The sequence below is a fragment of the Larus michahellis genome, chromosome 2 (genome assembly GCF_964199755.1).
Source record: "Larus michahellis chromosome 2, bLarMic1.1, whole genome shotgun sequence".
Lineage (NCBI taxonomy): Eukaryota > Metazoa > Chordata > Aves > Charadriiformes > Laridae > Larus > Larus michahellis.
Window position 1 is genome coordinate 1,062,487 of NC_133897.1, and position 26,485 is coordinate 1,088,971.

General features: G+C 54.5%; 1 protein-coding gene across 1 annotated transcript; it reads left to right on the plus strand.

Moving 5' to 3' along the window:
- Positions 1–685: 685 nt before the first annotated feature.
- CDC25A (cell division cycle 25A) lies at positions 686–15,708 on the plus strand. Its single transcript, XM_074573803.1, has 16 exons — positions 686–974; positions 3,574–3,659; positions 5,638–5,692; positions 6,346–6,381; positions 6,529–6,565; positions 6,954–7,055; positions 7,888–8,004; positions 8,931–9,050; positions 9,742–9,816; positions 10,485–10,637; positions 10,953–11,045; positions 11,444–11,506; positions 11,606–11,704; positions 12,424–12,554; positions 12,934–13,045; positions 15,154–15,708. The coding sequence occupies exons 1-16, from the start codon at positions 820–822 to the stop codon at positions 15,292–15,294; spliced, it is 1,575 nt and encodes a 524-aa protein (XP_074429904.1). The 5' UTR covers positions 686–819; the 3' UTR covers positions 15,295–15,708.
- The last annotated feature ends 10,777 nt before the right edge of the window (positions 15,709–26,485 follow it).

A 26,485-nucleotide genomic window follows, 5' to 3' on the forward strand; every position in this document is an offset into this window, starting at 1 on the left:
AAAAGCGGGGCGTGTGTCCATCTTTTAAAAGCAAGTAGCAGCACCTGGGTGAATATCGCGGTCTCTTGAAGGTAGAGCACACGAGTGGCCTAATGGCACTGCTTTCTGTAGCTCGCACACTGATATGAGCTTGGGATACGTTCAAGGCGTTCTCCCGTGCCAGTTTCATAAGTGCCATGGCTCCATGAGCCCCATCCCAGTGCAGCCGGGATACGCGCAGCCGCCTTCTTCGTCGCCCACCTCACAAAAACGGCTGCTGCTTTTCGGGTGGTGCTGCTCGTTCCTTCTTCTCACCAAGAGCTCGCTTGAGGAGAAATGACGCGCGGAGGGCTCCGAGGCGCCATAACCTGCTGAGTTGGTGTCCTTTTTCCCTTCATCTTTCCCAGTTTTTACCCTTTTCCCATCAGGCCCGGGGCGGGAAAGGAGGGGCCTCAGTGATGCGGGGACTACGTTTCCCAGCATGCAACGCGGAGGAGGCAACGAGTGAAACGCGTTTTGCCGTCCGCGTTGCATGCTGGGAAACGTAGTCCCCCTTTGGGCGCCCATGCTACTTGAAGGGCCCTATTGGCTGGCTTCTCTATTGGCCAGGAGCCACGTCAAGCAACAGCCGGAGGCGGGGCGTGAGGCTCCCGCCGCCGTTCCTACTGGTCGGGACGAGCGGGGTGGGCGGGGAGAGTTGAGGAAAAGCGCCCGCCCCCTGTTTTGATTGGCTGAGGGGAGGTTTGGCGCCAGCTTCGGAGCGGGGCGACGGGTAGCGGCTGGGGTCAGAGCGGCGCGGGAGGCGCTGACAGGAGGACGGCGGCGAGCGGGCTCGGCTCCATGGATCCTACACCGTGCGGTGCTTACCGCCGCCGTCGCCTCCTCCTGCTCTCCCCGGCTTCTCCCGCTTCACCCGCCGTCGTCAAGTCTCTCTTTCCCGATGACCTCTCTCCGGTTTCTGACCTCCGCCTCACCATGGAGCAGCTGGGACGACGGTCAGTGTGCTGCCCCCGGGCACCCCCCACTTCCTCCTGAGGGCCTATTCCACCCCTTCTTCCCCTCAGGAACCCAAGCGAGGCCTAAGGGAATCCCTACGCCATGTGAGGCCTTGAGGGCCTCTCCCACCTCTACGCGGACCCCAAGCGAGGCCTAATGCCCCCCCCCCCTTCCCTCACCCCCCCCAATATGGGGCTTCGAGAGCCTCTTCATCCCCCATCCCCGATCCTAAGCGAAGCCTGGGGGAGCTTCCCCCCTCTCCCCCACCAAAAAAAAAAAAAAAAAAAGGGAAGGCCTCAAGGAGTTGTTCTTCTCCTTCCCCCCTTCTCCGCCCCCCGCCCCATGTGGGGTTTCGAGGGCCTCTTCCCCCCCCGATCCCGGGTCCTAAGCGAGGCCTGGGGGAGGCCCACCACCCCCCCCGCGAGGCCCTGAGGAGCTATTCTCCTACCCCCCACCAACAAGACCGCAAGGAGGTCTTCTACCCCCCTGCCCCCAGCTGCAAGGCCTCCGGGACCTCATCTACCCTCACCAAAAAAAAAATGAGGCCTCGTGGATCTCTTCTCTTCCCTCCCCACCCCCCCGAGTTGAGGCCTTGAGGAGCTCTTAATCTTCTCCCCGCCCCCCCGAATTGAGGCCTGGAGGACCTCATGCTGCATCCTCTCCTTCCAAGCACCACCACACACAATCCCTGCCTTAACACCGAGGCCACACACACCCCGCGATATCCCCCTGCCCTGCCGCCCCTTTATCCCTAGGGAGCCCCGAGATTAGGCCACCCCGCCCCCACCCCGGTCCTGTCCTCTGCCCACATGTGATGGTGGCTCCTGCGCTGTGGGCCGTCTTCCCCTGGTGGTGTCCCATCACGTTGTGCCACCATCTTCCCCTGGATCTGCTCTGGGCACTTACCTCGCTCCTCAGTCATTCCCTGTGCCTGGCTCCAGGACTGAGTGCTTTCCCCTCTCCCACAAATTAATGCTGCTACCTTTGTGCCCATCCTTCCTGCCTTTCATCCCACATGAGCTGCATCATCTCAGCTCTGTTCTTGCTCCTCGCTGCCACCCATTGCCTCTTTCCTGTGACCCAACTCCTTTAACCTTCCTGCACACCCCTCCTCTTTACTCTTTCACATATGGAAATTGCGGCAGTCTCTGGGCTCTGCTTCTCCTCTCTCCCTGTAACTCCAGCCATGCAGTTGCTCAATCCAATTTTGCTGTTACTAGTCTCTGACTCCTTTAATCTCATTATTCTTACCTCTACAGTTTGTCTCTTGTATGGTTCCTGTTTTGCCCTGGCCCACTCTAGTCTTGTAGTCTTGTTGACCCTCCTGGTATTTGTCCTTTGGTTGCTTTTTTTTTTTATATTATTCTCATTTCTGTAATCACCTGCTTTCTTTATGATCCTTCCCTCCTTCAGATTCCTGGAATTCCTGCAAACGATTTGCACCAGTCCCCTCTGTGCTCATTAGTCTGTCCTTTGAGTTTGTAGCCCTAGCTTGCACCCTGGCACATTTTTTTTTTAATTAACCCATGTGATGGAGGAGCCGCAGTCAAGTTGTTTTTCCCTTATTTAAGGTAATATAGAGTAAGGCTACATAATATGCATATGTCTCTGTATTGAAGCTACTGTGATCCCTGCCCACGTATGAAACGAACATGTGTCTGATGTGGCTCTGCAGCCGCGCAGGAGAGCTTGCCTCCAGGGTCCCTACCTGCTCGCAGAGTGGTGTTTGTACTTGCATACGCACCAGGGACTCGTCTTACCCCGTCAGGCTCTGGATGCCTCAAGCCCCTTCCCCTGCAGAATGATTTAGAGTGATCCAACGGTTATGTGGGCAGAGAAGAACCTCCTTAGTTGATAAGACAAAATTTGAGAGCTAACTGCTTATAAAAATGAGTTTGAGTTAGAAGTTTGGTAATTCTTCTATGCAAAACAATAATTGAGTTGCTGCTGAAGAGAGAGTTGCAGTCCCAAGAAGGGTGACGGGGCTCCGATATAGATGTTTCTAGAGAATAGTTTGGGAGGTGGTAATGTGACTCCAGGCACCAATAACCTATTGCACACTTAAATTAGTTTTAGTCCTAAAGTTTTATTGCAAAGTCTGTCGTATTGTTATGTTAGGACCTTCATTTGTGAAGGCACAAGCTCAGGACAGGCTCTAAATCATGATTTTTAAAGGAAAACCCTTGTGGTTAGTGTGTCATGGAGAAAAGCTTGGTAATTGGGTGTGAGGTGACCAGAAAGGCAACCAGGATAATTATTGTCTTAAATGACCCTCTTTCCGTCTCTGTTTCGGAAGCCTAACTTCTAACATTATCAGCACTGTGTGTGCAGGTTTAAAGAAACCAAAATCTGTGGCTTAGGTCCCTGTAGGTATTAGATCTGAGGATATTTGTGGGTGGAATTGTCCGTGTGCTCAACAGCATGCAGAGCATGAGAGTCTGCATTCTGCAGGATTGCCAGGCTGGAATCCTTTCACTTGGCCAATGATAGGGGTTTTAGGTTGTGATTACCTGTGCTGTATATCTACGTTCAGGCACTCCTATATCGTATTTCTCACTTCAACGAGCATTTAAAACAAATACCGAACTTCCTTTACAGTCAGCATGAAAACGCTGAGCAAGATCTGGAAAACAAGAATGCTAATGGTTTACAAAGAACAGTGTCATCAGAATCAACAGACTCAGGTATGGCTTTCTCAAGTAATAAATAACAGGTAAGAAATGAAAAGCATTGTATCTTTACATGGCTTCCACTGCAAGAGGCTGCCAGGGTTTGGACAGAGAGCTATCGCCTGCCTGCAATCCCTGCAGCCGCTTCTCATCCTTGTGCTCTTCAAAGGAGGGAGGCAGGCAAGCCATCGCTCGGCAAGCTTCTGCAGTTCGTGGTTTGGGTTGTGGATGGGTGGTTTTTTATTTTGCTTTAATCGTCCTGGAGTATGTTAGCTGTAGAACTAGAGGGAAAAACTGGTTCTGCCCCCACAGGGGGACTCTGACAGAGATGGCTTTTTCCTTTTTTCTTGGGATGGCTGTTAGGACGTGGTTGCTGACCAGTCAGGCTTTGTACTGCAGCATGATGTTTATCACTGCCATTTTCTGATTGCCTTGATGTTCTGCTCTGTACATGGCGGTAGGTCAACGCCTTATCATGAGTGTATCAGCCTTTCTTGCAGTAGAGACGGCTGAAGATGAAGGCTGCTAAAGATAGCCCAAGATAGGCTTCACCGGTGAATTGGGTTCCCACCATTCCCTCGTCTGTGGTGTCTTGCAGATATTGGCTTGTGAGAGTTTATTGTTGTGTGTTGGGGCTGGAAAATGGGGAGATAGTGTTCCATTCTTCATTGTTAGGGTCCGCTGCATATCTGTATTTGGCTCTGAATGGGACCGATTTGAGTTTCTGAGGGTGATAACTTTGATGAAAGCAAGTTGTCACCGTGTGGTTTCTCTCTTTTAAACCCAAACTGTGCTAACCTGCTCCGCATGCTTGAATCGAGGCCCTTGAGCAGGGTCTCTTTTGTGGGGTTTTTGTGGCTTTTTGTTAATATGAGCTGATTGTTTATCTGAAACATGGGGAGCTGTTTCTTAGTACTGATACTTGCCTAGAAGTTGTTTTTTTTTTTTTTAGATGAGATGCTTTATCAGTGAAAATGAAATAAGCTATTACCTGACAACTTGTAGTATCAGGGGAGCCCAGCGATGGAAATCAGTGTCTCTGCCTGACGTTATGCATCAGTCTTACTGTGCTTGGTACTTCCAGCCTTCAAAGGAACCGCTAAAACATGAGTACAGCTCACACACCACAGAGCAGGATAGAATAGCCAAGCTTGCTACATCTTCACTTTCTTGGCGTTTTCCTTTTCCCCCCCACCCCCCGTCTCCAAAGCAGGCCTTAAGTGCTTACAAAACACTCATGATTAAGGCTTCTGCTGTGCCAAGACCACTACCTGTCGTGTTAGTCAAATTAATTCTTTGTAGTTGTTTGTTTAGATGACAGTCACTGAAGTAGCAACAAGTCTTGTCATAATGGTGTAGAGAGTGTTCTGGGAAGCCCTTGGCCTGTCACTAAGGCTTGTGAATACCACCACAATACAAAAACTCCTTGGGGAATCTGCGTTTCAGTAAGCTTTGTATTTGACAGTACTTAAATGCTATGTAGCTGTAATGTTTCGCTTGGTTTGTGATTATGGAGTGCTTGCTGTTACTTCTAGCACACTAGCATGCATTAAGAAGGGCCTTTTGACTATTTTTGTAATGAGCACAAAATGTCTTCCTGGGGAGTGGTGTAACTAAAAACCTGGCTTAAAAACCCTAAAGGACTAAGTTGTGTGTGTGAGCGAATAAGCCAAATGTGTTCTATGGTAGCAGAACATGTTCTATATGACATTCTAGGCAGGGCTAGGGGTGTTTCTTTTGATTACTCTTAGTTTTCCACAAGTACTAACACTTGATTATCTATGGCTGAAACCAATGGTATGGAGTATCTGCAACTCTTATTTACTTCTACACTCTGTTATTTACTTCTGCACTGAGGTGAGGCTGCAGACAGGACTTTCGGCATTAGTTTCCTGTCCGAGCTCAGGGTCTTTCCGAGGAAATCTGTAGGTGTGTCCAATACTTTGCGTTTCCTAGGTACTACTCGGTAGAAAATGCTGTCTCTCCTCTGCAGGTTGTGCCTTGGATTCGCCTGGTCCTGCAACCTCAAACGATATCATGGAGGAAACGTATGTAACCGTATGCTAAGCCTGACTTCTGGCATTTCACGTTGCGCCATTAACAAACGTAGGCTAATGAGAGGCTTGATGTGGCTTTTCCTTTGCTGGCATGCATGCAGTGGGCTCTTCTCTCTTCAGCTTCGAGAAGTGCGGGCTGTAGTGCTCGGCAGCTTGAGAAGCTAGGCTTTCTGTCTTGTCCACGTCCCAGAGTACGTAACGACTCTTGGGTCTGAGTTAATGTGTTGTACCAACCAGACTGTTTGAGTATGACATTGGCACCTTGCCAGGAGTCTGAGGCTGCTGCTCTGAGCTTTGGATTTGCCACTCAATTAGATTATTTTTTTCCCCCGATATTCTTATCCCCAGGGATGGCGGGCAGATGCCCTTGGTCCCTGATTTACTGACCTTTTCTTCTTTCAAGTGAGCTTCTTGTTTAAACAATGCTGAAAAGAGTTTAAGGAAAGGAGGGGGAGAAGTCTAGCTAGTGTTTCAAAAACTAGGATGGGATAAGCTGGCTATAAATAGCTTTTGAGAAAGACAAAAGTGTCATCAAGAAGCATGTTGGCTTCTGCTTAGCGTAACACTTCATGACTTAAATACCAGGTTGATTTTTAGGGTGCTATCCTTTGGTGCTAACTCTAGGGCATCTCACTTGCTTTTAGGTTTGAGAAAGCAATTCTTGAATCCAGCAGACTGAAGTAAGTATAATTCTATTTTAACTTCTTTGTCAGTGACTGTTGTAGCTCATGGAGTTTTATTGGGGGGGGTGGGGAGTGAGTTCTACTCGCATTGCTGTCTTTTAAAACAAAATGTTGAAATACATCTTGGTTCTTTTTTCATCGTAGCCTTCGGATGCCTTTCAGAAGAATCCATTCGCTGCCAGTAAGTGGTATTGATATTATATAAATGTTAAAGGATTTAGCATGTTAAGTGTTTTTTAGTTGGATACATTCCATAACTTGTTAATTTTCTGTCTTCAAGAACAGCTGCTGTGGTACTTAATGAAAGCCGTCAAAATTACAGCTTGTAAACTAGAAGTCTCATTCGGGTTGGTGTGAAATGTCAATGATGTGGCTTTGTCACTAATGCAGTTGAAGCATTTTGGTACCTGCACCCAGATGTCAGCATAAGAGACTCCTGCACATAGTTTGCACCAATTTGAAAATCAGAGACCTTACAGTCTTTATTAACCCTTGTTTTGCTTAAAATGTCATTGTGCAAAGACTATATTGCACGATACTGAACTGGCACTTCTGTGTGAATGTTGTAGCAAAGCCTCCTGGGATCCAGCCCTGCTCTGAAGAGAAATCATTCCGATTCTCTGGAGAGTGATTCTTTTCAACTGTTGGAACAAGATGAAAATAAGGAGAATGTAAGTGTTGCTTTCTGTAGCCCGCAATGATGCAGTGTAAGAGGCAAAGCCGAGGAAGCTGAATTAGCCCCCCCCGCTTCAGCATTGGAAGTGGAGGAAAGGGCTGCTTCTACTCTGTGCCAGGCTGTAGTTCAGACATAACACGGTTTTGCATAGCTTAGCTTAGGGGAACTGGCAGGGAAGTGCAACAGCGACTGCAAATTGATTGGAAGACTTTGATTGTGCAGCTCTACTTTCCTGCTACTGAACCTGACTCCCTTCAGGCTGTGGCAAGGGGAGGTGTGTTCACGCTGCCAGCTTCAGATAGCTACGAGAGGTGCCTCCAGAAAGCTGTTTAGATAGATCACCTCATCTCTCTCCACTGCTGGCGTGGGGAGCTCTGGTTCCTCAGCAGCACAAAACTCCTTCTGCCTGCTTGGTCTCAAAGGCCTTGCTGCTGGAAATCCCATTGGAAGGACTCCGACAGGTCGCTACAGAAGAGCGGGTGTCAGGAGAAGATGCCCGTCACCAAGCAACAGATGTAATTCTGTTCACCAAGGTTCAGCCTTGGCTGCCTTAAAAATGACTTGAGAAGTTGACTCGCATAAGAAACAGAAAAGCCTTACGCATATAGGTGATATCAAGAGGATGAAAGCTTGATTACGTTAAATGAATCGCTATTGTAACACCTTTAATTTGAAAACACTTACCTTCAGACTATTCCTGTTAGTAGCTGGGAACTCAAATCCAAAATGTCAGGTAGCTTCGAAAAAAGAAAAAGATGAAATGATCCTAGTAATTTAAGCAGCTTGTAATTTTGGTAAAACGATCACTTTGCTTCTTCTTAATTCAGGAATCATTTGAGTTTAAGAAGCCAACCAAACCAGCTTCTCGTTGTTCTGCGCACGTCCGTTCCCGTGATGGAAAAGGTGTTCCTGGACCGAGGCAGAATTCGTCTCCAGCTCAGACAGTAAGCGCTACTGTGTTCTTTGCAACTAATTCTCACCCAGTCTGCTCCATACCTGCTGCCTGGGAGGAAGAAAAATTGCATCAGGGTTCTGAGGAAGTGCTATTAATCACCACTATTCACGTGCCAAATAGATATGTTGGGGTTTTTTTTTTTATCTGCCAGATAAGAAAACTGTCCTCACCTTTTGGCTGGTGAGATGGCTAGAAGTTTGAAATGTGGCTTGTTCTGTAGTCTGTGAAAGATGAGGTTATGCTGCAGTAAGTCAAGGGGGTGCAGACATGGATGTGGAATAGAGGGAGATAGATAGTTTGAAATTGTTTTCACTATCGATAAAGTAGGAACTTACATCGAGGCAGAGGCTTTTGGAACAAAGAAACAAGCTGTGTAGATGCAAGGGGATCTCCTGCCCAGATGTGACATCCAGGAAGAAAATACTTACCTTATTCATATTCTATTGCTTAGAAAAAGCAACTGAAAAAAAACCATGATGGGTCCTTGCACAGAAACAGAGCTGGGTGGTGGGGACAAGTCTTGTCTCCGCTCCTTGAATCTGGTAGTCCTTCATCCTGCTTGGTGCTCCTGATCTTGGGCTTATCAACTGCAGAGTTCCTATTAGTTCTTGTTCCTGTTGACACCCGCCATGGAGAAATGCTGGTGTCAACAGGTATCCAGCACCTTTGCTGGGTAGCTTCTTCCAGAGAAGAGGATTATGGCTTAACCAGGCTGATGAAGCGCTCTGCTGTTGTAGGCATCAAATAGAATTATTGGAACTCAAGTTCAGGGTTTGCTCAAGTCAGTGTATTCAAGGTGGTGGAACGACCACTGTGTTTTCTGTAGCACAGGGAGAGGCAGGGCATTGTCTCTGTGGTTACAGCATCCAGCAGTAAAGAGATGAAACGTTGTTAAAACTAACTGTCTTGTCTCAGTTACCCCCGGGTGAACAGGAGAACTACAGGCCAGCTTTCCCGCAGCAGTCTTCTCTGGCATCCTCTGAAAGCGAGGATGATGATGGATTCCTAGAGCTGTTAGATGAGCAAGATTTGAAGGTAGGTACAAAGGAAATGCGATGGGCATCTCAAAATCAGCTCACTCTGATGTTACTTGTCTGCCAACTCCGTGTGTCTGTGAGGCACGTATATTCTAGCAGAAGTCAGCGTGGCGAGTCGAACTGCAAAAAGCTAAGTACGAGGGAATCCTGGGAGCTGAGCTGTCGTAATCTTTTTCAATTCTTGCATTTCGGTGTCTCCATCTTATATGTGGTGTTTCCTAGTGCAGACAGCGGGGATTTACTGGGGGTGTGAACAGCAGTTAGTTTAAGAATTGCTGCTGTTCCTATTGGCAGATGGGAACTGCGTTACTAGAGAGAATTATTTGAACAGTTGGCTGGTTCGTTGTTTTTTTTTTTTTTTTTTTTAAACTTGTTGTAAGAGCTAGAGGTGATATTTGCTTTTGAGCCGCTTAAATAGAAGACTGTTTCTAACTCTATTTGAAGTGCTTAAAGCTTTGGAGGACCATCATTGTTAATTGGGCAATGAATTGATATAACCTACCTCCTCCTGTCTCGACTTAGTTCCATTATTTCATTGAGTATGGGACTAGTAATTGAGTTAAATTCCTAAAACTGCTCTGACAGCTGAATTCAACTGGAACGTTTGCCCGAGCTGTGCAGAAGCTGTAGATATTTACAGTCTCTGCCCACGGTGAAATAGATGAGAATGCACTTTCTTTTTTTCGCAGAACGATGAGGAGATGCCATCTGATGTGTCGAGCCTCTGGACTGCGCCGCTAGTCATGAGGAAAACGGACAATCGGGTGAGTGTTCTGGGAGAGCACAACAGAACAGAGACGGGGACTTTGTTCTGGCAGCCGTTCTCGCTACTGGGACAAGTGATCACACTGTCTCTGCTCCTATATCCCTCATAACAACAGCAAAACAAGATACGGCATAAACCCCCTTCAGTATTCGGCTGTCTCTGGTGCCTGTTTACCTGGAAGGCTTTGTCAGCGTGGAACAATGCTCATTATGTTTGTATACAGGCGTTAGCTTTTGTTTTTACAAAAACACTTCATAAATACAAGATGATCTTGACTTCCCTTATCAGATCCTTGCTGATGTATCTTGAATACGTTTTGCATAGCCTTACCTGGAATGCCTCGAGCCCAATCTTCTGATAACAGACTGCGAAGGGAGTTTAGACTCCAGCAAAAAGCTCCTTAATCTGCTGATAGATTGTCTGCTAATTGGTATAAAGCACTCTGCGAGCACATCATTTTGCTTATGGTGCTCCAAGCTCATCCCGTCCGCGCAGCAAGAAACCAAGTGTTACTGGGAACGTAGGTCCTGAATTTAGATGACCATATTTATGTCCTGCTGGTGCTGTGCAGCGGCGTCTTGTAAAGGTTTCTGAAAGTCTGAGGCTTGCTTAGTTTCTGAGCTAAATCTTTGCTAGACAACTTGTAACTTCTTTCCTTCCTCGTAGGCCAAACGCTGCCGGTTGTTTGGCTCTTCATCTCTGCCTGCTGCTGTCGGGAGAACCCCCCAGAAAAGGATGGAGAGGTCCCAGGAAGAGAATTCTCCAGGGAAAAGCAAGAAGAGGAAAAGCCTGCCTGGAACACCTTCTGAGGACTCGACGGTTGGTGGCTTGGCATCCAATTTTGTAACAAAGAATTGATTAGGAGGGGATCTAATATAGGTGTCTAGTTTATGATGGTTAGTGAGAGCGCTTTTCCAGGTGAATTGCTGACCTAGCAAAACTGCAGCTTCAATGCGTAGTGCAGGAGGTCAGGGGGAGCTGGTGCAATAGTTGCTGCTCTTGAGCCTGAATTTTGCCTTAATCCAAAGGGGAAGCTGGGGGAGTTGTAGTTCAGGATTTCAGAGTTTTCTGTTATGTTAAAGGGTCTCTCTGCTGCCGGTGCTCGGCCTTGATCTCTAACCTCTGCTCCCCTAGAGTTTGAAAATGGTAAAGACACAATCCTCCACCGCAGAGATCGAAAGCATTTTGGACAGTGACCAGAGAGACCTTATCGGTGACTTCTCAAAGGTAATTCAAGGGATTTAACGGTCAAGTGTTAATTCAAGTGTTTTAATGGCCTCTCTTGGTAGAGATGTCTCAGACCAGCCCGAGTAAAGCACTCCCTATGTTAAAGTACATAGTCAAAGGACTAGGAAAGGCTGTCGGTGAGAAGGGTGCTATCATAGGGTAGACACAAAGCGATTCATTTGTGGTTACTCAAAAAGATCTACAAAATCCCTTCAGTATAGGAGCCACACAATTCTGTCCCTGAATTTTAGAATTCTTAGTTTTAACTCTTGAGCTTTGCTGAAGAGATTCTTCTCAACCAAGTATCTGTGTTACAAAATTAACTGCTGCGCGCTGTGCCATCGTCTATTTGGCTCGCTTCTTGGAATTTTCTCAATTAAACGCTGTCTGTCTTGTAGGGTTATTTATTCCACACTGTCGATGGGAAACATCAAGATTTAAAATACATCGACTCAGAAATGGTATGTGCTCCAGGGACAGTAAGAAACATCCTTTACTGGGAAGGGGGAACAACACAAAAACATCCTGAAATAACTGAACTTTTTTTTTCCCCTCCTTAGATTGTGTCTGTGCTGACTGGGAAGTTCGCGAGCTTCATCAAGGAATGTGTGATAATTGATTGTAGATACCCGTATGAGTACGAAGGAGGACACATCAAGGTAAGAGCAGCGTAGAGTTGTCAAAGTTGCAACCTGGGGTCCCTTGGCACCATGTTGAGCTGCTCTTTACTAGCGAGTACCCCAGGCTGTGTGGATTTGTTATTGCTGAGGTGCCCGAGTGCCCCACGGGTGTCCGGGATCCTGTCACACCTATGCACTGCGTGAGTCTCAGGACCCTGAGCTCGCACTTGGGTCATAAAGTGACTTTTCCCTCAAGAGAGGGAACATTCTGCTTTCCTTAAGCAAAAGAGGTGGCCTGGGTGGCAAACAGGGAGGTGGTTCCAGAGGAGGATGTAAGACACTCGGTGTCCAGCACCCTGATATCTAGGGAAGCTGAAATTGGAATATTAAACTTCATTTAAACCAGAGACCTCAAAGAACAACTGGCTGTGTGAAACATGACTGATTTTTGAAGTCGTCTGCTTGTGCAAGCTGGCCTGCCCCCTCAAACACAGTGAGGTGGGGAGGGAAACCCAAGGAGCCCCAACCGACAGCTGTTGAAATGTCCGTCTGGACCAGGTCCAGGTCCCCCAGCGTCAGCGTTAGGCTGTCTGCGATGTTCTGTTGGGTCTGAAGCTGCCTTCCCAACGGCTGGAGAGGGTTCCCAGAGCTCCCGTAGGGAAGTAAGATGAGCAAACGGCTTGCGTGGAAGTCTGATGGGTTTGTAATTGTTCTCCTCCGCTCACCGCCTGTGCTCGGGCATGACTCTGCCTTCACAGGGCGCTGTAAACCTACACATGGAGGAGGACGTGGAAGACTACTTGCTGAAGAAGCCAATCCAGCCGTCGGAGAACAAACGAGTGATAATCGTCTTCCACTGCGAGTTTTCTTCAGAGCGAGGTCCTCGAATGTGAGTTACCCCACACTCCCCCCGCTAAGACCTTCCTGCTGTGCCAATTGAGGGCAGAGCTTTCAGGGTGGGCACCAGTTACTGTGCTGGCCCGCTACGTCATACGCGGTGTATCGTGAGTAGGTGTTGGCTGTCACCTGGCAGGGAGGTGACACGACCCATGATGTAAGCGACCAGTTGAAGTTGGGCTGGAATGCTTAGAGATGGAAAGAGAAAACCAGTTAGCCGCAGCTCTGCAGCCAGCGTGGCTTGTCCGCCTGCTCCTGACGGGCAGCGGCTCGCATCCATAATCCAAGGAACGGGAAGTTTTGAGTGAGCGCTCTTTTAACGCGTTATTTGTTGAACGTGAGATTTAACGGAGGATCTTTTCCTGCGACAGGTGCCGGTTTGTGAGAGAGCGGGACAGGCTGGGTAACGAATACCCCAACCTCCATTACCCAGAGCTCTATGTCCTGAAGGGGGGTTACAAGGACTTCTTCTCAAGATGCCGTGTAAGTAACGGTCTCTTAAATTCAGCGCTTTCACGCTCAGAAGGAGCGATAGATAAATAATACCGATGTAATCAATCGGACTTCTCTTTGGTGTATTTTTTTTGCAGGGGTAGCTTTTCCTGCTCTGTTTCACAGTGCTGTCCTCCGCTGGTACAATCTGGCAGTGAGGTTGTCCTCGCTTCTCTGAGCCTATTCCCTACTTCAGAGCTGTCTTGCTGCCGTGGCTGCAAGGTTTTTTCCGCTTGTCTTGAGTAAAATATAAAACTGGTTTCTGCCCTTTTATACCAAGTAGGAGTTCAAAATGTCATTTGGAGAAAGGAATTTAAGACTGCTCAGCCTGCAAGGACTGGGAGAGCGGGGAGGCTTGACAGTAATTGCCGTATAACAAATGGAAACCTGAAGTCTCATATGGCACTAAAATAGCAACGCTGAAAAACTCGAGCTTTGAGTTTTCAGCCTCTGATTCAGAAAAGGAAAGTAAAAACTGCCCAGCAGCTCTCTTCCCGGCGCTGCGAGGATGGCGTTTCTCGTATCGCTTGGCTTCTGCTGCTTCAGCGTTTCAGTGGCCGTACTCTCTCTCCCCACCTAGTTCTTCCTGCTGCTCTGACACAAACCAGACGGTGGACGGACTGTCACTTTGGTCCCTCTCAGGCCCTTGTGCTTTAGATATCTCCTAGATTACCTTCCTCTTCTGTCACTTGGTGCGTTTTCAGAGAGATGTGAGAGGTTTGGCCTTCCTGTGGCCGGCTGGCTGGGGCTGCGTGCTGTTTCCCAGTGGGATGTTGGGTCTCCCAGCGTTTGGGCTGCCGTAGGGGATGCCGATGTTCACGGCAGTGAGTGCTCTCCTGGTTTTTGGCTCTCCCTGCGGTCTCCTGGCTCCCCTGTGGCAGTGAATGCCTGGGTTTTGTTTTGGCCCTATGGTTATCCATCCTCTGCCGAGGTGGGAGGACCGAGGGCCTCAAGGTGGCAGCATGGAACAGCCGACGGCAGCCTTTCGCGCTCTGGTGCGTGAGCCAGGGGCTGCCGGCCCCCAGGGACAAGTGTTCTGTACATCGGCGCTGTTTCCAGGTGAATACTACACAGACTGACTTTGCGTATTGATGTCTGGCAGAAAATTTGGGGTGAGCGCTCTGTACACAGGGCTGAAAGTCCTTCATTTAACAGCTATCACTTCTGAGGGAGTTGTAATCCGAGTAACACTTGCCTTTGTTCAGCAGCATCTGGTATGATGCTCCTGCAGAGAGTGGGGGGCTCTAGTCCTGGTGGTGGTATTTGTTCACATTGTTGCTGCCAAGTTCTGTTGGCAAGTCTGAGATCATCGCTCCTGTGACATAGACTTATAGAATCACAGACTGGTTTGGTGGGAAGGGACCTTTCCAGAACATCCAGTGGCACCCCCTGCCCTGGGCAGGGACACCTCCCACCAGCCCAGGTGGCTCCAAGCCCCGTCCAACCTGGCCTTGAACCCCTCCAGGGATGGGGCAGCCACAGCTTCTCTGGGCAACCTGGGCCAGGGGCTCACCACCCTCACAGCCAAGACTTTCTTCCCAATATCTCACCTAAATCTCCCCTCTTCCAGTGTAGAACCCTTCCCCCTTGTCCCATGGCTCCCCTCCCTGCTCCAGAGTCCCTCCCCAGCTTTCCTGGAGCCCCTTGAGGGACTGGAAGGGGCTCCAAGGTCTCCGCGGAGCCTTCTCTTCTCCAGGCTGAACCCCCCCAGCTCTCTCAGCCTGTCCCCACAGCAGAGGGGCTCCAGCCCTCCCAGCATCTCCGGGGCCTCCTCTGGCCCCGCTCCAACAGCTCCGTGTCTCTCCTGTGCTGAGGCCCCAGCGCTGGAGGCAGCACTGCAGGGAGGTCTCCCCAGAGCGGAGCAGAGGGGCAGAATCCCCCCCTCGCCCTGCTGCCCACGCTGCTGGGGATGCAGCCCAGGCTGCGGGGGGTTTCTGGGCTGCCAGCGCACGTTGCCGGCCCATGGCCAGCTTTTCCCCGCCCTTCCCAGCACCCCCGAGCCCTTCTCCTCAGGGCTGCTCTCCATCCATTCTCTGCCCAGCCTGGATTCGTGTTCAGAAGTTAACATACTGAAGTTAAACCATCTTCTCTTCCCCCAGAGCTTCTGCGAGCCCCAGAGCTATCGCCCCATGCACCACGAGGACTTTAAAGAAGACTTGAAAAGATTCCGCACCAAAAGCCGGACCTGGGCTGGTGAGAAGAGCAAAAGGGAACTCTACAGTCGCCTGAAGAAGCTCTAAGGCCTGAACTGGATGCGCAAAGGCTGCCCATTGTCGGGGGGAGGCTGCAGTGGGAGGGAGACGACCCTGTTCCTCGCTTGCGGTTATCAGGTACCGGCTCCCTCCTCGTCTGTTGTCCCACCGGGAACACCCTGGAACTTGTGGCTGCAGGTTGAAACCGAGCAACCTGGGAGCTGACTCTTCTCAATCCTCTCGTTCCGCTGCTTCGAGGAAATGGCTTCTCGTCTTCCGTGACATCCACAAACTGCCCAATGCTCTGCCCAGGGGGTGGGGGGAGAGGCTGTCGCGTGCCACTGACGTGGGGCTTGGCTGGTACGTGGTGTAAGCAGTGAGGGTATTTTAGTGTCTGGTTTGTTTTCAGGTTTTTTTTTTTTTAAATGCTTTATTTTATTTAAATACAGTCAAATGAAGCTCATACCGCTGCAGTTGAATCGTCCGGGTTGTACTTAAATCTTGTTTCTGCTGAAGGGCAGCCTGCTGTTGGGGGGTGGGTGGCGGGGGGAGTGGAGGGGGTGGGAGTTGTCTATTAATTATTTTTCTCAGCTGCAGCTTTGATTCGGTGTTTTAGTAGCAAAATGCGTCGTGGGGAAGTGAAACGGGCAACGGCTCATTACAGCCAGAGGTTCCCACCTCACCAAACTCCCGGGTTTCGCCGTGGGAAGCCTCTTGAAGAAACTCTAAGGGGAAGTCGCTTATTGTGCGTAGAGATCATGTCCACCTCGTTTTCTTAACCTAGATTGCTTTATTTCATAGTAATTTGAATTTAGCGGCTGCTCTGGTTCTAGAGGAGTTGGTGTTTCAAAGTAGGGAGAGCTGGGAATGGAGGGTAATTCGGCATCGGGCTGTCTGGGGCCATCCCCAGCAGTGCCGGGTGCCGAAGCTGTCACCAGGGTCCCCCACAGCAGCAATTTACTGCCCTGCGCCCTCCGAGGCTGCGTCAGAGCGTCATCAAATGTGTCCAGAAAAGCGCCCGGCGATCCTGGGAGCCTGTTCTGACCCTGCTCCTGCTGCCGGGGCTTTGACTCTGTGGCCACTTCTCCTGTAGCAGAAGCGGCTCCTGCCAGGAAAGGCAGGAAATAGAATTAATTCTTGAGGGAAGAGGAGCTTCCTCGGCCGCTGTTGTACCCTGTAGCTCAGCCCTACAACTTCATGGTTCCGTGGCGCAACAGCGCCGGTCCTAAAACTGCTTTGCTGCTGATCTTGATGTCACTTAAGACCCAACTACTGAACCTTGGAGCAGCTCAGTGATTTCGGGGTAAGGCCGGCCGCTCGCTGCAGCAGGGCCGTGCCCATCGCCGTAGCTCATCTTCCTCACCCGGGAATTTCTCGGTGGAAGTAGTGCTCCCCAGGCCGGGCGTGCAGCCTGGGAACAGCCCCGCAGCCTGGGAGCTCTGGGCTCTTGAGCAGGACTCCACGCTCTGCGGGGCTTGGCTGCCTCCCCCCGAGGTGTTGCATCTGTGTCAAAAAAATACTGAGATGGAGGTGCCTTATGTAGAATTTTAACCTGATATTTTTATTTTTTTTTTTTTAAAAAACTGTTTCTTAAAACCTGCTGTTAATCCTCTCGAGAACTGAAAGGATAAACTTTGAACTGTTTCTCATTTAAAAAAAAAAAAAATAAAAAAAAACCCATCAGATTTTGCTGGCTTCCCTCAAAACTGAACACCTTGAATGGGAAGATGGCGATGAGGTGCTGAATTGGAAATGGCCGTTTTCAGCTCTTCCCCCCCCCTCACCCGGGGGGAGGTCTGAGCTCTGGGGAGGTGGGAGAACACAAGCGAACACGGGCCGGTGCCTCAGCGGGGAAGGCCGGACGCGGGCAGCCACGCCAGGGACACAAACTGCTCTTGGCACAAGAGCCCTTGCGCCAAGCCTGACCGGTAAATGATGAATTTAACGATAGCACGGCCGGGCGAGGTGTCTCGCTACAGCTTCATAAACAAAGTAGTCGTTCAGGGTGCAAGTTTAACTCGCCTGCGCACGTCAAAAAAGCAGCTGGAGACTGACGGAGCCGCGATGCTCTTCTGAGGTCCCCTGGCAGCAGTCTGGCTCCGCCGTCCCCCTTCCTGCCCCTCAACCGGCTCCTTCTCCCAAACCTCCCGGTATTCAGGAAACGGAGCGTGGGGTGGGTGTTGTGGCGCTCGGTGGCCCAGCGCAACAGGGGGACGGGAGCCACAGTCAGCGCTTTGGGGGCTCAGATTCGCCTGTCACCCCCCCGCCCCCGGAGATGGGAATGGGACCCCCTGTGTCTGTGCGGGTTTAAGAGCCCTGAGGGGGGGGAAGGTGGAGGCTGCGAGGTGTTTCTAAACAGCATCTCAGCCCGCGACCCCAATAGACACCCGCGGGCTAAGAGAATAAAGTACTTAAAATCTCAAGGGTTTGTTTAACTCTGCTCATCTCGCACTAGGAGGTGCGCTGGTGAACTCGGCATCACCCACCGCGGCTTGAGAAGAAACCCGCGTTGGCGATCGCTGCTTTTCCTGTTGTGTTCTTTGCTTGTTGCTCCTGGGGTAACTTTAAATGATTAAAAAAAAAAAAAAAAATAGCGCCGCGCTTTCCTGTGAGCGGCGGGAATGGGACGGGTTGGAGGAAGGCTGGTTTGCTGGCCCGCCTGCCCCCGGCTGCGTGGTGTTTGTGGAGCTGTGGCTGGGTGAGAACCGCTCCCGGCCTCGTGCAGGGGTGGACGGAGCTGGGAAAGCCCAGTATATCCCAGTCCGGGTTGTTTCCATGCTGGTGAGGACTCAGGTCAGTAATGCCCCCCCCCGCCTCCATGACTCGGGAACAGCGGGGCTGCAGCCGCCTGCATCTCGAAGCAGCGTTATTTCCGTGGTACTGGCGACGCTGGGGAGCGCTTGCAGCTCGCTCTGGGATGCGGATCGGCGCTGGCGCCGGGCGCTTTCCCAGCGGAGCACCTGAGAGGGCTGTTCCGTTAAGGACCTTAACAGCTCCGGCAGAAAGCGTGGGGCTGAAGAGCAGGTGGCCAACAACGGGGTCAGCATTAAAGGCTTCACTTTGAAACACAGCAATGTGACTTCAAATCCACGGGAGGCTAAAGCGGGGAACCGGGTGGGTTGATTTTTTTCCTTGCCTCCATCTGTCATCCTTGAAACTGCTGTTGAAAGCAGCTTACGGCTTCGGCAGCTCCTACCCCCCGGCTCCCGAATGCCGCAGAGCTCAGTGTTTTCTTTCGTATGGCTTTACCTTTTGGGGCCTGAAAGGGCACTTGCGCTATTTTTTGGTCTCGCAGCCTTTGTGGCTAATAGAAGGGCAAGCGGCAAAGGGCTGGCTGCCCCGGCTGGCCCAGCAGCTCCTTCAGCGGGGGCCGGTGGGGAAGCGGAATTTGGATGTCCCTCCAACGCCGCCTCGCTGCGACTCTTCGCCTGCTGCCTTACCAAGAGGGAAAAGGTGTTAAAATACCGTGATACCGGGCAAATCCCTGCTTTGAAATCCTTTTGCAACTTTTCAAACAAACCTTCTGCCTTCACTCTTTCCTGTGCCCGGGCGGGGGGACTGCAGGGGGGGGCTCTTCCCCGGCCTCTCGGAGCCTGTTCCTCCATCTCCGGCTGCCGAGGGCAGCTTTCCCGGCTGCGCTCCCTTCCCTGCACCGTGGGCTAAACCCCAACCTCGCGATTTCCTCTGGTTATTTGCGCAGTGAAACTGCCCCCCACCCCCCCTGCCCCCCCCCCCCCCACCGTGGCTCTGCCAGGCCGGGAGGAATTCTCTCGGCTCGTGGCAGGAGCGCGGGGCGCGATTGATAACTCAGGCTGGTACCCAGCGTGGTGACAGGGCGAGGGAGGACGCTCTGCGAGGGCCTGAGCGCTGCTGGCTTGGATGGAGGCAAAGGGGTTCAACTCATCAGCTAAAATTCCCCAATCAAGCAACCCTGGGGGAGCGCTGTGTCCCCAAAGCCGGGGGGGGGGGGGGTTGGCAGGGGGAAGCGACAGGAGCCACCTCTGGTGACGATCTCGGCTGTGCCTCGGTGCGGGCAGCGCTTTTTGAAGGAGACTCACACGGCTTCGCTGGGCCGAAGCTGCTTTGTTAAGCAAACTGTTTGCTTCTCGTCTTGGCGATGGCTTTTAGTGACATGTGTGACCGAGCTGTCCCCTGGAGAGCCGGTGCATGGGCGGCTGTGCCGCATAATTCCTGGAAAGGTTGGTACCGGCACTTGGCCAGGCTGCCTTTGGGTGTCCTTTGAACTGGGGTCGGGCAGCGGCTGATCCCATGAGGACATTCCTGGGGCTGCAGCACAACCCAGGGCCCCAGAAGCCGTCGGCTGTATGGGGTGACCCCACCGTTTTGTGTCCCACCTGCCTTCGCTTCCATGGCTCCATGGGGACACCCTGCCATCACCCGGTCTCTTATCAAAAGCCCCGTTGTCCCTGCTCCGCTCTGGGCACAGTTACACCCCGTCGCTGGGGAGGGCAAGGGGACAGTCCCAGCTCCCGGCTCTTCACCGGTGCCTCCATTTCCCCAGTAACGGTGATAAACGGGGCAGCTCTGCCCCAGGGAGCGGTGCCCATCACCCTCCCTTCCATGGGAGCCAGGAGCGGAGGCTGCCAGCCAGGGCGGCGGGTGGAAGGTCCTTGTTAGAGGTCACCAAATCCAGGCAGAGCTGGAAACGAAGCTAATCTCCTGCTGTCGCGCCAAGCTTCGGGCGGGCTGGAGAAAACTCCGCGGTGCGAATGCCAGCCCTTGGCCTGGCAGCGGCTGCAGCGCGGCCGCGTCCCCGTGCCCATGGGAGGCCGGGCTGGCGCGGCACCGCGGCCCCAGGGGACGGGGCACCGAGCACGGCCGCCACGATGCACCGGGGCTCTCTCCGGGTGCACCCAGCGTCTCCCGGCTGGGACTGGCCACGGGCACAGCTCTGCGCCATCGGTGCCAGGGGCTGACGGGTCCCTCCATGCTCCACGGGGGCCCCACGCTGGAGCCGAGGTCCCCGGGCGGCTGCTGCCTTTTAAGGCCTTTTAAGGCTGATGAATCGGCTGCCAACCTGCGCGGCGGCGCTCGGCAGGCAGCGGCACGCCGGGGGTCCCGGGCAGAGCGTCTGCTCAGCCTTAAGGAATGAATTTTCCCCATTGGTGCCCCGTTCTCCTCCCCGCTGGGGCTGGGCGCTGCGCTCGCTGCCAAGCGGCTGCTCTCGCCCTCCCTGCGGCTCTCGCTCCCGGCTCCGCTCGGCCCCCACGGCCCTCGGGCGGCAGCCCCAGCTCTGCCCCATTTTAGGTGCGCAGAGCCGATGCCGTGCTCTCCTGGTGCTGCTGGCTCTTGGTTGGTGCCACGGCCAGCGCGGGATGCCCCCAGCGCTGCCCGCGGGCTGCAGACCCCCAGGGTGCAGGAGCGGAGCCGCGCTGGGCTCAGCACCATGGTGCTCAGCTGGTGCTTCACAATTTGCTCTCTTTTAGCATGGAATCATGGCCTGGTTTGGGTGGGAAGGGACCTTAAAGCCCACCCAGTGCCACCCCCTGCCCTGGGCAGGGACACCTCCCACCAGCCCAGGCTGCTCCAAGCCCCGTCCAACCTGCTCTTGAACCCCTCCAGGGATGGGGCAGCCACAGCTTCTCTGGGCAACCTGGGCCATGTGGAGGTGAGACGCGGTCACCCCAGTGTCACCCAGACCCTGGGGACAGGTGGGAACCCTCTGCTGTCACCCACGCAGGCAAAGGGGGACCCAGGGGACGCAGCAGCCAGGTGGGTGCAATGCCCTGGCTAATGGAGGTCCTGGCTGTGGCTCCCTTGTGCCTGCGGCTCGTGGCCGTCCCCAGCCGTGCAGGACCGTGGTGCTCCCCTGCTCCCTCCTGCCACGGGAATGGGCCCTGCAAGTCCCGCAGAAACAGATTAAACTGGCTAAAACAAGACTGTGTGTCAGGGCTGGATGAGGAAAGAGCGTTTAGATTAAATCCATCGCGTTGGCCCTCTCTCCCGAGGGCAGGTTTAGGCACCGGCTCCGTGCCGGGGGTGGGCAGGAGCCAGGCCCCACATCCCCCTTGGGCAGGGACATCGCCCAGCACCCACGGGGCACGGCTTTCCTTCGCCAGCGGCACAAGGGGACCCCCCCCTAGCCCAAAAGGGCCCCCTCCACCCTCACCGTGCGCAGGAGGATCCCTGTATCCCTGCCCCCCGCGGCCTCCTCCCGCACCACCCGGGCAGGACCGTCCCCAGCAGGATGTCACAGAGCCGAGACACCCACCGGCGCGCGGCTTTGCCAAAACGCTTCTGCTCCCGTCGAGACAGGAGCGACAAACCCTCTTCCTCCCGCTGCCGAGGCAGCAGCGAGAGCCGGGGCGTAATTGTCCCTGAGACGCCGTGGAGCTGCGAGCGTGGGACGCGAGTGACACTGCTGCCACCTGGAAAGGGCCGTGGGGGGACAGCAGTGTGGGGGGACAGATGCTGCTCCCCAGGTGCTGCCGTCCGCCTCCTCCCCACCCCCTGCTCCCTTGCAGCACAGCACCTGGGGAATTCATTTTTGCTGCATTGCGGGCAATGTCCAGACTATTCCTGGAAGCCACCGGTGCCATCAGACCTGTCACTCGCGTCAACCCCCCGCTGCCGGTGCCGCTCCCCGGCTCAGGCCGCCCTGGGCTGCTGCCCTCGGGGCGCGGGGCGGCAGAAGGGAGCGGGCAGGGGTCTGCACCGCCGGGGTCTTCCTCGCCCAAAATGCTTCCCTGCAGCAGGCAGGCAGGGAGGGGAGGAAGGGCGGGCGGGCACCGGGGAGGGGGGCAATCCCGGAGGCACCTCCGTGCCCCATCCAGGCTTCGTCCCTTGGCTTCACCTCCTGCAGTGGGGCTGCGCTCACAAGCGTTTCAAGATGCCACGCGGCCTTGGGCACCTTTGGAGAAGGGATGTCACCGAGACAGCCAGGGCTCAGCCACGCGGGCTGGTGAGGGTCTGTCTGCGGGGTTTTTATCTGGGGCACAGCCCCAGCGGCCGCAGACGGGACGCGCCGGCCCCGGGGAAGGGGGAGGTTTGCTGCTTTCCACCCGCAGAAGACACGGCCCCATTTGTTTCTGTTGGATGAACTCTCCAGCGACGTTTGCTGGGGCTTAGGGCTGGAGCAAGGAGCCATAAAAAGGGAGAATCGCATCAAAAGAGGAAAGTGGAAGGAGGCCAAGAGGAACGCGGCCAAGTGCCCTTTCCTTCTTTCTCTTTCGCTCTGCGCGGGAAACCCCCGAGGCTGCGGGCTGTGTCGCGTCCCTGTGCCAGGCGAGACATGGCCCGGATGCCACACGGCCCCGCCGCCATGGGGCCGCGCGAGCAGGAGGGTCCCCAACGCAGGCTCAGGGGTCCCAGGGAGGGCAGGGAACCGGGGGGGAGGCTCAGCCGGAGGAGAGGGGCCCAGGGAAGGAGCTCCGCTCCGGAGCTGGGGTGAAACCATGCTGCAGCTTTTGCTCCACCTCGGTGGGTGGCCCTTTGGGGTGACTTCTGCCATCGCATGCGGTGGGACAGGAAGGTTGGTCCCCACTGGGCCGTGTGTGGCTGCAGGGGAGCCCCGTGGCCGGATCCCGGGTGTCTCCACCGAAGGAGTTCAGCAGGGCGAGGAAGGAGACAGCGGCTACTCTGCGGTGACGAGATTAGCGCCCGCAAACAGCACCGCAGTGGTTGCACAAACCTCTTCAAACAATTGCCGGGTGCCATGTGAAGGTGCAGCCCTGGCTCTGCGGTGCTCATCCCCACCACCCCCGAACCGGGTTCCCCGCACCAGGCAGCGTCCTCCCCACGTGCCGCGGCTCAGCAAACCCGGCACAAGCAAACCCCGGCGCTGGTGGTGGGTCGGGAAAGGCGGCTGGCGCCTGGAGGGACGCTGGCAGCAGCCCTGCGGGGCGACCCGTGTGGCGTCAGGCCTCCGTGCAGCCTGGCACGGATCGGCCACCCTGGCTTGACACCGCGTGGAGGCTCCCCAAGGAGCTGCAGCCCCTTTCTGGGCACAGGCTCTGCATTCCAGGGGACGGCCATGCCGTGGCCCCTCTGGGAGGGGGCAGCGGGGCGGTGGGAGCGCAGGGTTTGTGGGTGTACCCTGGGAACAGCCCCGGGGCTGCGCGCTAATGAGGGATGATCCAGCAGCACCGCGGCAGCGCTGCAATCCTGGCCGTGCGTGACACTGAGCAACGCCGTAATTAGAAGGTTCCAGCGCTGCTGCGGTTCGTTCCCGGTTCAGCCCGGCTTCGCCTCTGCCTCCTCCTCCCCGGGGCAGGGGCCGTCCTGTCGGCACGGTGCAGGGGCAGGAGCCGGGCTCACGCAGGTCTCCGGCTGCAGCCACCACCCACCGCAGCCCTTCTCACGCAGGTTGAAGGGCAGAGCCGTGCTTTGGGAGGCAGCAGTATGGTGAAGGATTAATGCCTCGCCACCAGGTTAACCAGTTCGGCGTGCAGTGAGGTCCCCGCAGGACCCCTGTGCTACGGGAACTCTCCAGGGACCACCACGGTCCCAGGAGATGTGGGACCTGCCCGTGCAGGGCAACCACGAGTGCATTTGGGGCCGTGTTTGAGGCTTTCCTGGGTGCAGAGTCAGTGCTTTGGGCGCGGAGGGGCTGAGTTTGGTCCTGGCCGTTCCCCTGCTGCTGCAGGAGGAGGAGCAGTGCCCCGGGCTCCGCACTGGGAACAACCGGTCACATCCCCACCAGTCCCACAGACGTGCATCTCAGCTGGCTGCTCCTCTCCCCTCCATCAGATCTGGTTGGAATTGGGTAAGAAGTTCGAACGTTGTTGTGCGAGGCAGATCCGTGCACACGCAGCCGCTGCTCAGCCCCGTTAGCCCTGGGAAACCCGGCCAAAAATCAAGGCAGGACTCGGGAGGAAGGACCACGTACCGCCTGGATTCAAACGGGAGCTGCAATGCCCCTCGGCAGCACGTACGACACCGACCGTTGCCCACCATGGTGCTTGCTGATGAGCTTCTGCACCAACCCGGAGATGCTGCCCTTGGCCAGGGTGTGCCCTGCAAAAACCGGAGCGGTGGGCTCGGCAGCAGTGCGGAGATGTCACGCCACCGAGAAGCTCTTCCTCCCAAAGGCGGTCCTGGCTCTGTCCGTCATCGTGGCTGAGCTGGAAACGGCTGTGCCGAAACGGGCCCATGCCTTGAAACCCACCCTCTCCTGCAGCCTGGAGGATCCCCTGAGCTCTCAAACAATTGCCGAGGAAGATAACGATCTTTTAATGGGAAGCAGTGCAGTCTCTTCAGCTTGTGCAAGCCCGGCTGGCTGGAGGAACAGGCACATTAGCTCGGCAGAGCTTCCCACTGTCCCTTTCTCCCCTGGGGTGAAACCAGTCCCTAAAGCACCACACTCCACCGGTTAAATCCTGAAGATGCTCAGAGAGACTGAGAGACCGAGGCCTCGTGCCAAGCCTCCGTGCATCCGGCACTATGTGTCACGCGAGTCCTGAAGTCCAGAGCCGCCTGTGCTCTCCACGGATGGGCGGAGGATCTCCCCTTCTCCCCACCCTCACCGGCTCTAGCACGTTCAGAAATCCGTGTTTTGCACCTCCGAGCTCACTCCCAGGCCCCCTGCAGACCCCCTCAGCTTTCTGGTTAGCTTTTGGACCATCTCTGAAGAGCGCGGTGGACAATGGTCAGACCAAGACGTTCCTGGTGACGAGCCGTCCATCCTTTCTGAAGGAGGACTCTCTCCCTGCGCCGTCCCTGTGTCTCCAGTTACACAAACGCCCGCAGCCAGCGGAGGGGCAGCGGCCCACGGTGACTTACCCTGCGCTGCAGGATTATTTTAGGAAACGTGGCGACAGCAGGGAGCTTACATCTAGCTGGCGTCTCCCCTTGCTCTGCCCTGGCTGCACCGCTCCGGGGGTAAGAGCGAGAACACGCCGCGATGGCCTCGCGCAGGGGCTCGGGGGGGGACATTTGGTGAAATGCCAAGGGCACGGCCAGCATCCTCTTCCTTGAGGCCAGCATCCTCTTCCTTGTCACCAGGCACAGCCCAAGCCAACTGGGGTACGGCTGCAGGGCGGGGGGGGCAGGGAGCCCTTCTCCAGCTTCACCTCCCGCCCTCGGAGGTTCTCTCCTCACCTCCATCTTCTCCCGTAGGAAACCAGCAGGACCAGCTCCTCCCTCGGCTCGGCAAGGAGAGGTTACAGGCCAGAGCCATCATTTACAGCACCACCTGCTTAAATGATTGCCCAAAGTCGCTCCCTGATTAGCAGCAGGAGCATCGCTTGAGATCACAGCTTCGCTGCGCTACGGGCTGTACGTGCGCGCACACACACACGCGCACACACGCACCACGGCTGTGCACAGATGTCTTTCGGATCCCGCTGAGGCTGTTTAATGTATTACCGTTCCCAGCTGCTCACAGCTGCCCCTTTTGCTGGCTGCTGCGCTGGTGGGACCATCGGAGTTGTTCACAGTCTGGTTTTTGTCAAGAGCAGCAAACCTCTGCTCCAGAGGCTGCGGGGATACGGGGTCCCGGGGGCAGCGAGCGGGGGACTGGGGCTCTCTCCACTCACTGACGCCCTGCTCCTCGCCTGGTCTGACCTCGCTCTGCAGCCAGGGCCTGTTCCTAGGGGATTTCACCCCAAACTCACATCAAGGCAAGATCTGATCGGTCATTTCAACCCAACCTTTTGTGGCTGTGACAAGCCCCGCCATGGGGTTCGAAGCAGAGAAGGGACCGCTCTCAGTTCCAGGTCCCCCAGCTCTGCCGGGCAGCAGAAGTTGTAGCAACAGCTCGAAAGGGGACAGCAGAAGCCGGGTATTATCTTAAACCGCGGCAGCTGTTTGCGAAACGAACGTGTGTCCGTGGCCTAGGAGACCGTCTCTTGCCTGGATAGCTGACAGTTGAAATAAAGACGTTCAGACCCAGGAGACAAAGGCACAATTGTTATTGCCACAGCACGGACGGGGTTCAGCGAGGCAAGTGGCTGTCGTGCACGGAGGCTGTGGCGGAGCCGCCGAGTCCTGGAGGGCTCGGGCGCTGCTGTCGCACGCTGCTAAACAGCAGCTGGAGCTCGCGGAAAAACAATTCCCCAATGCCCCTCTCAACGCTGGGAAACTCCGGGCAGCTGGGACCGGATCCCAAGCGCTGAGGCCGGCTGGCTGGCAGCGCCTACACCAGCGTTGGGGACCGTAATGGGGAGAGCAACCCCGCAGCTGCTGGGAGAGGCGGGTTTCAGGGGGATTCTGGCGGAGGGAGAAGCGCAGGGTTTGGCTCACAGGGTGCTGGGGTTGGAAGAGAAACAACCAGCAGTGC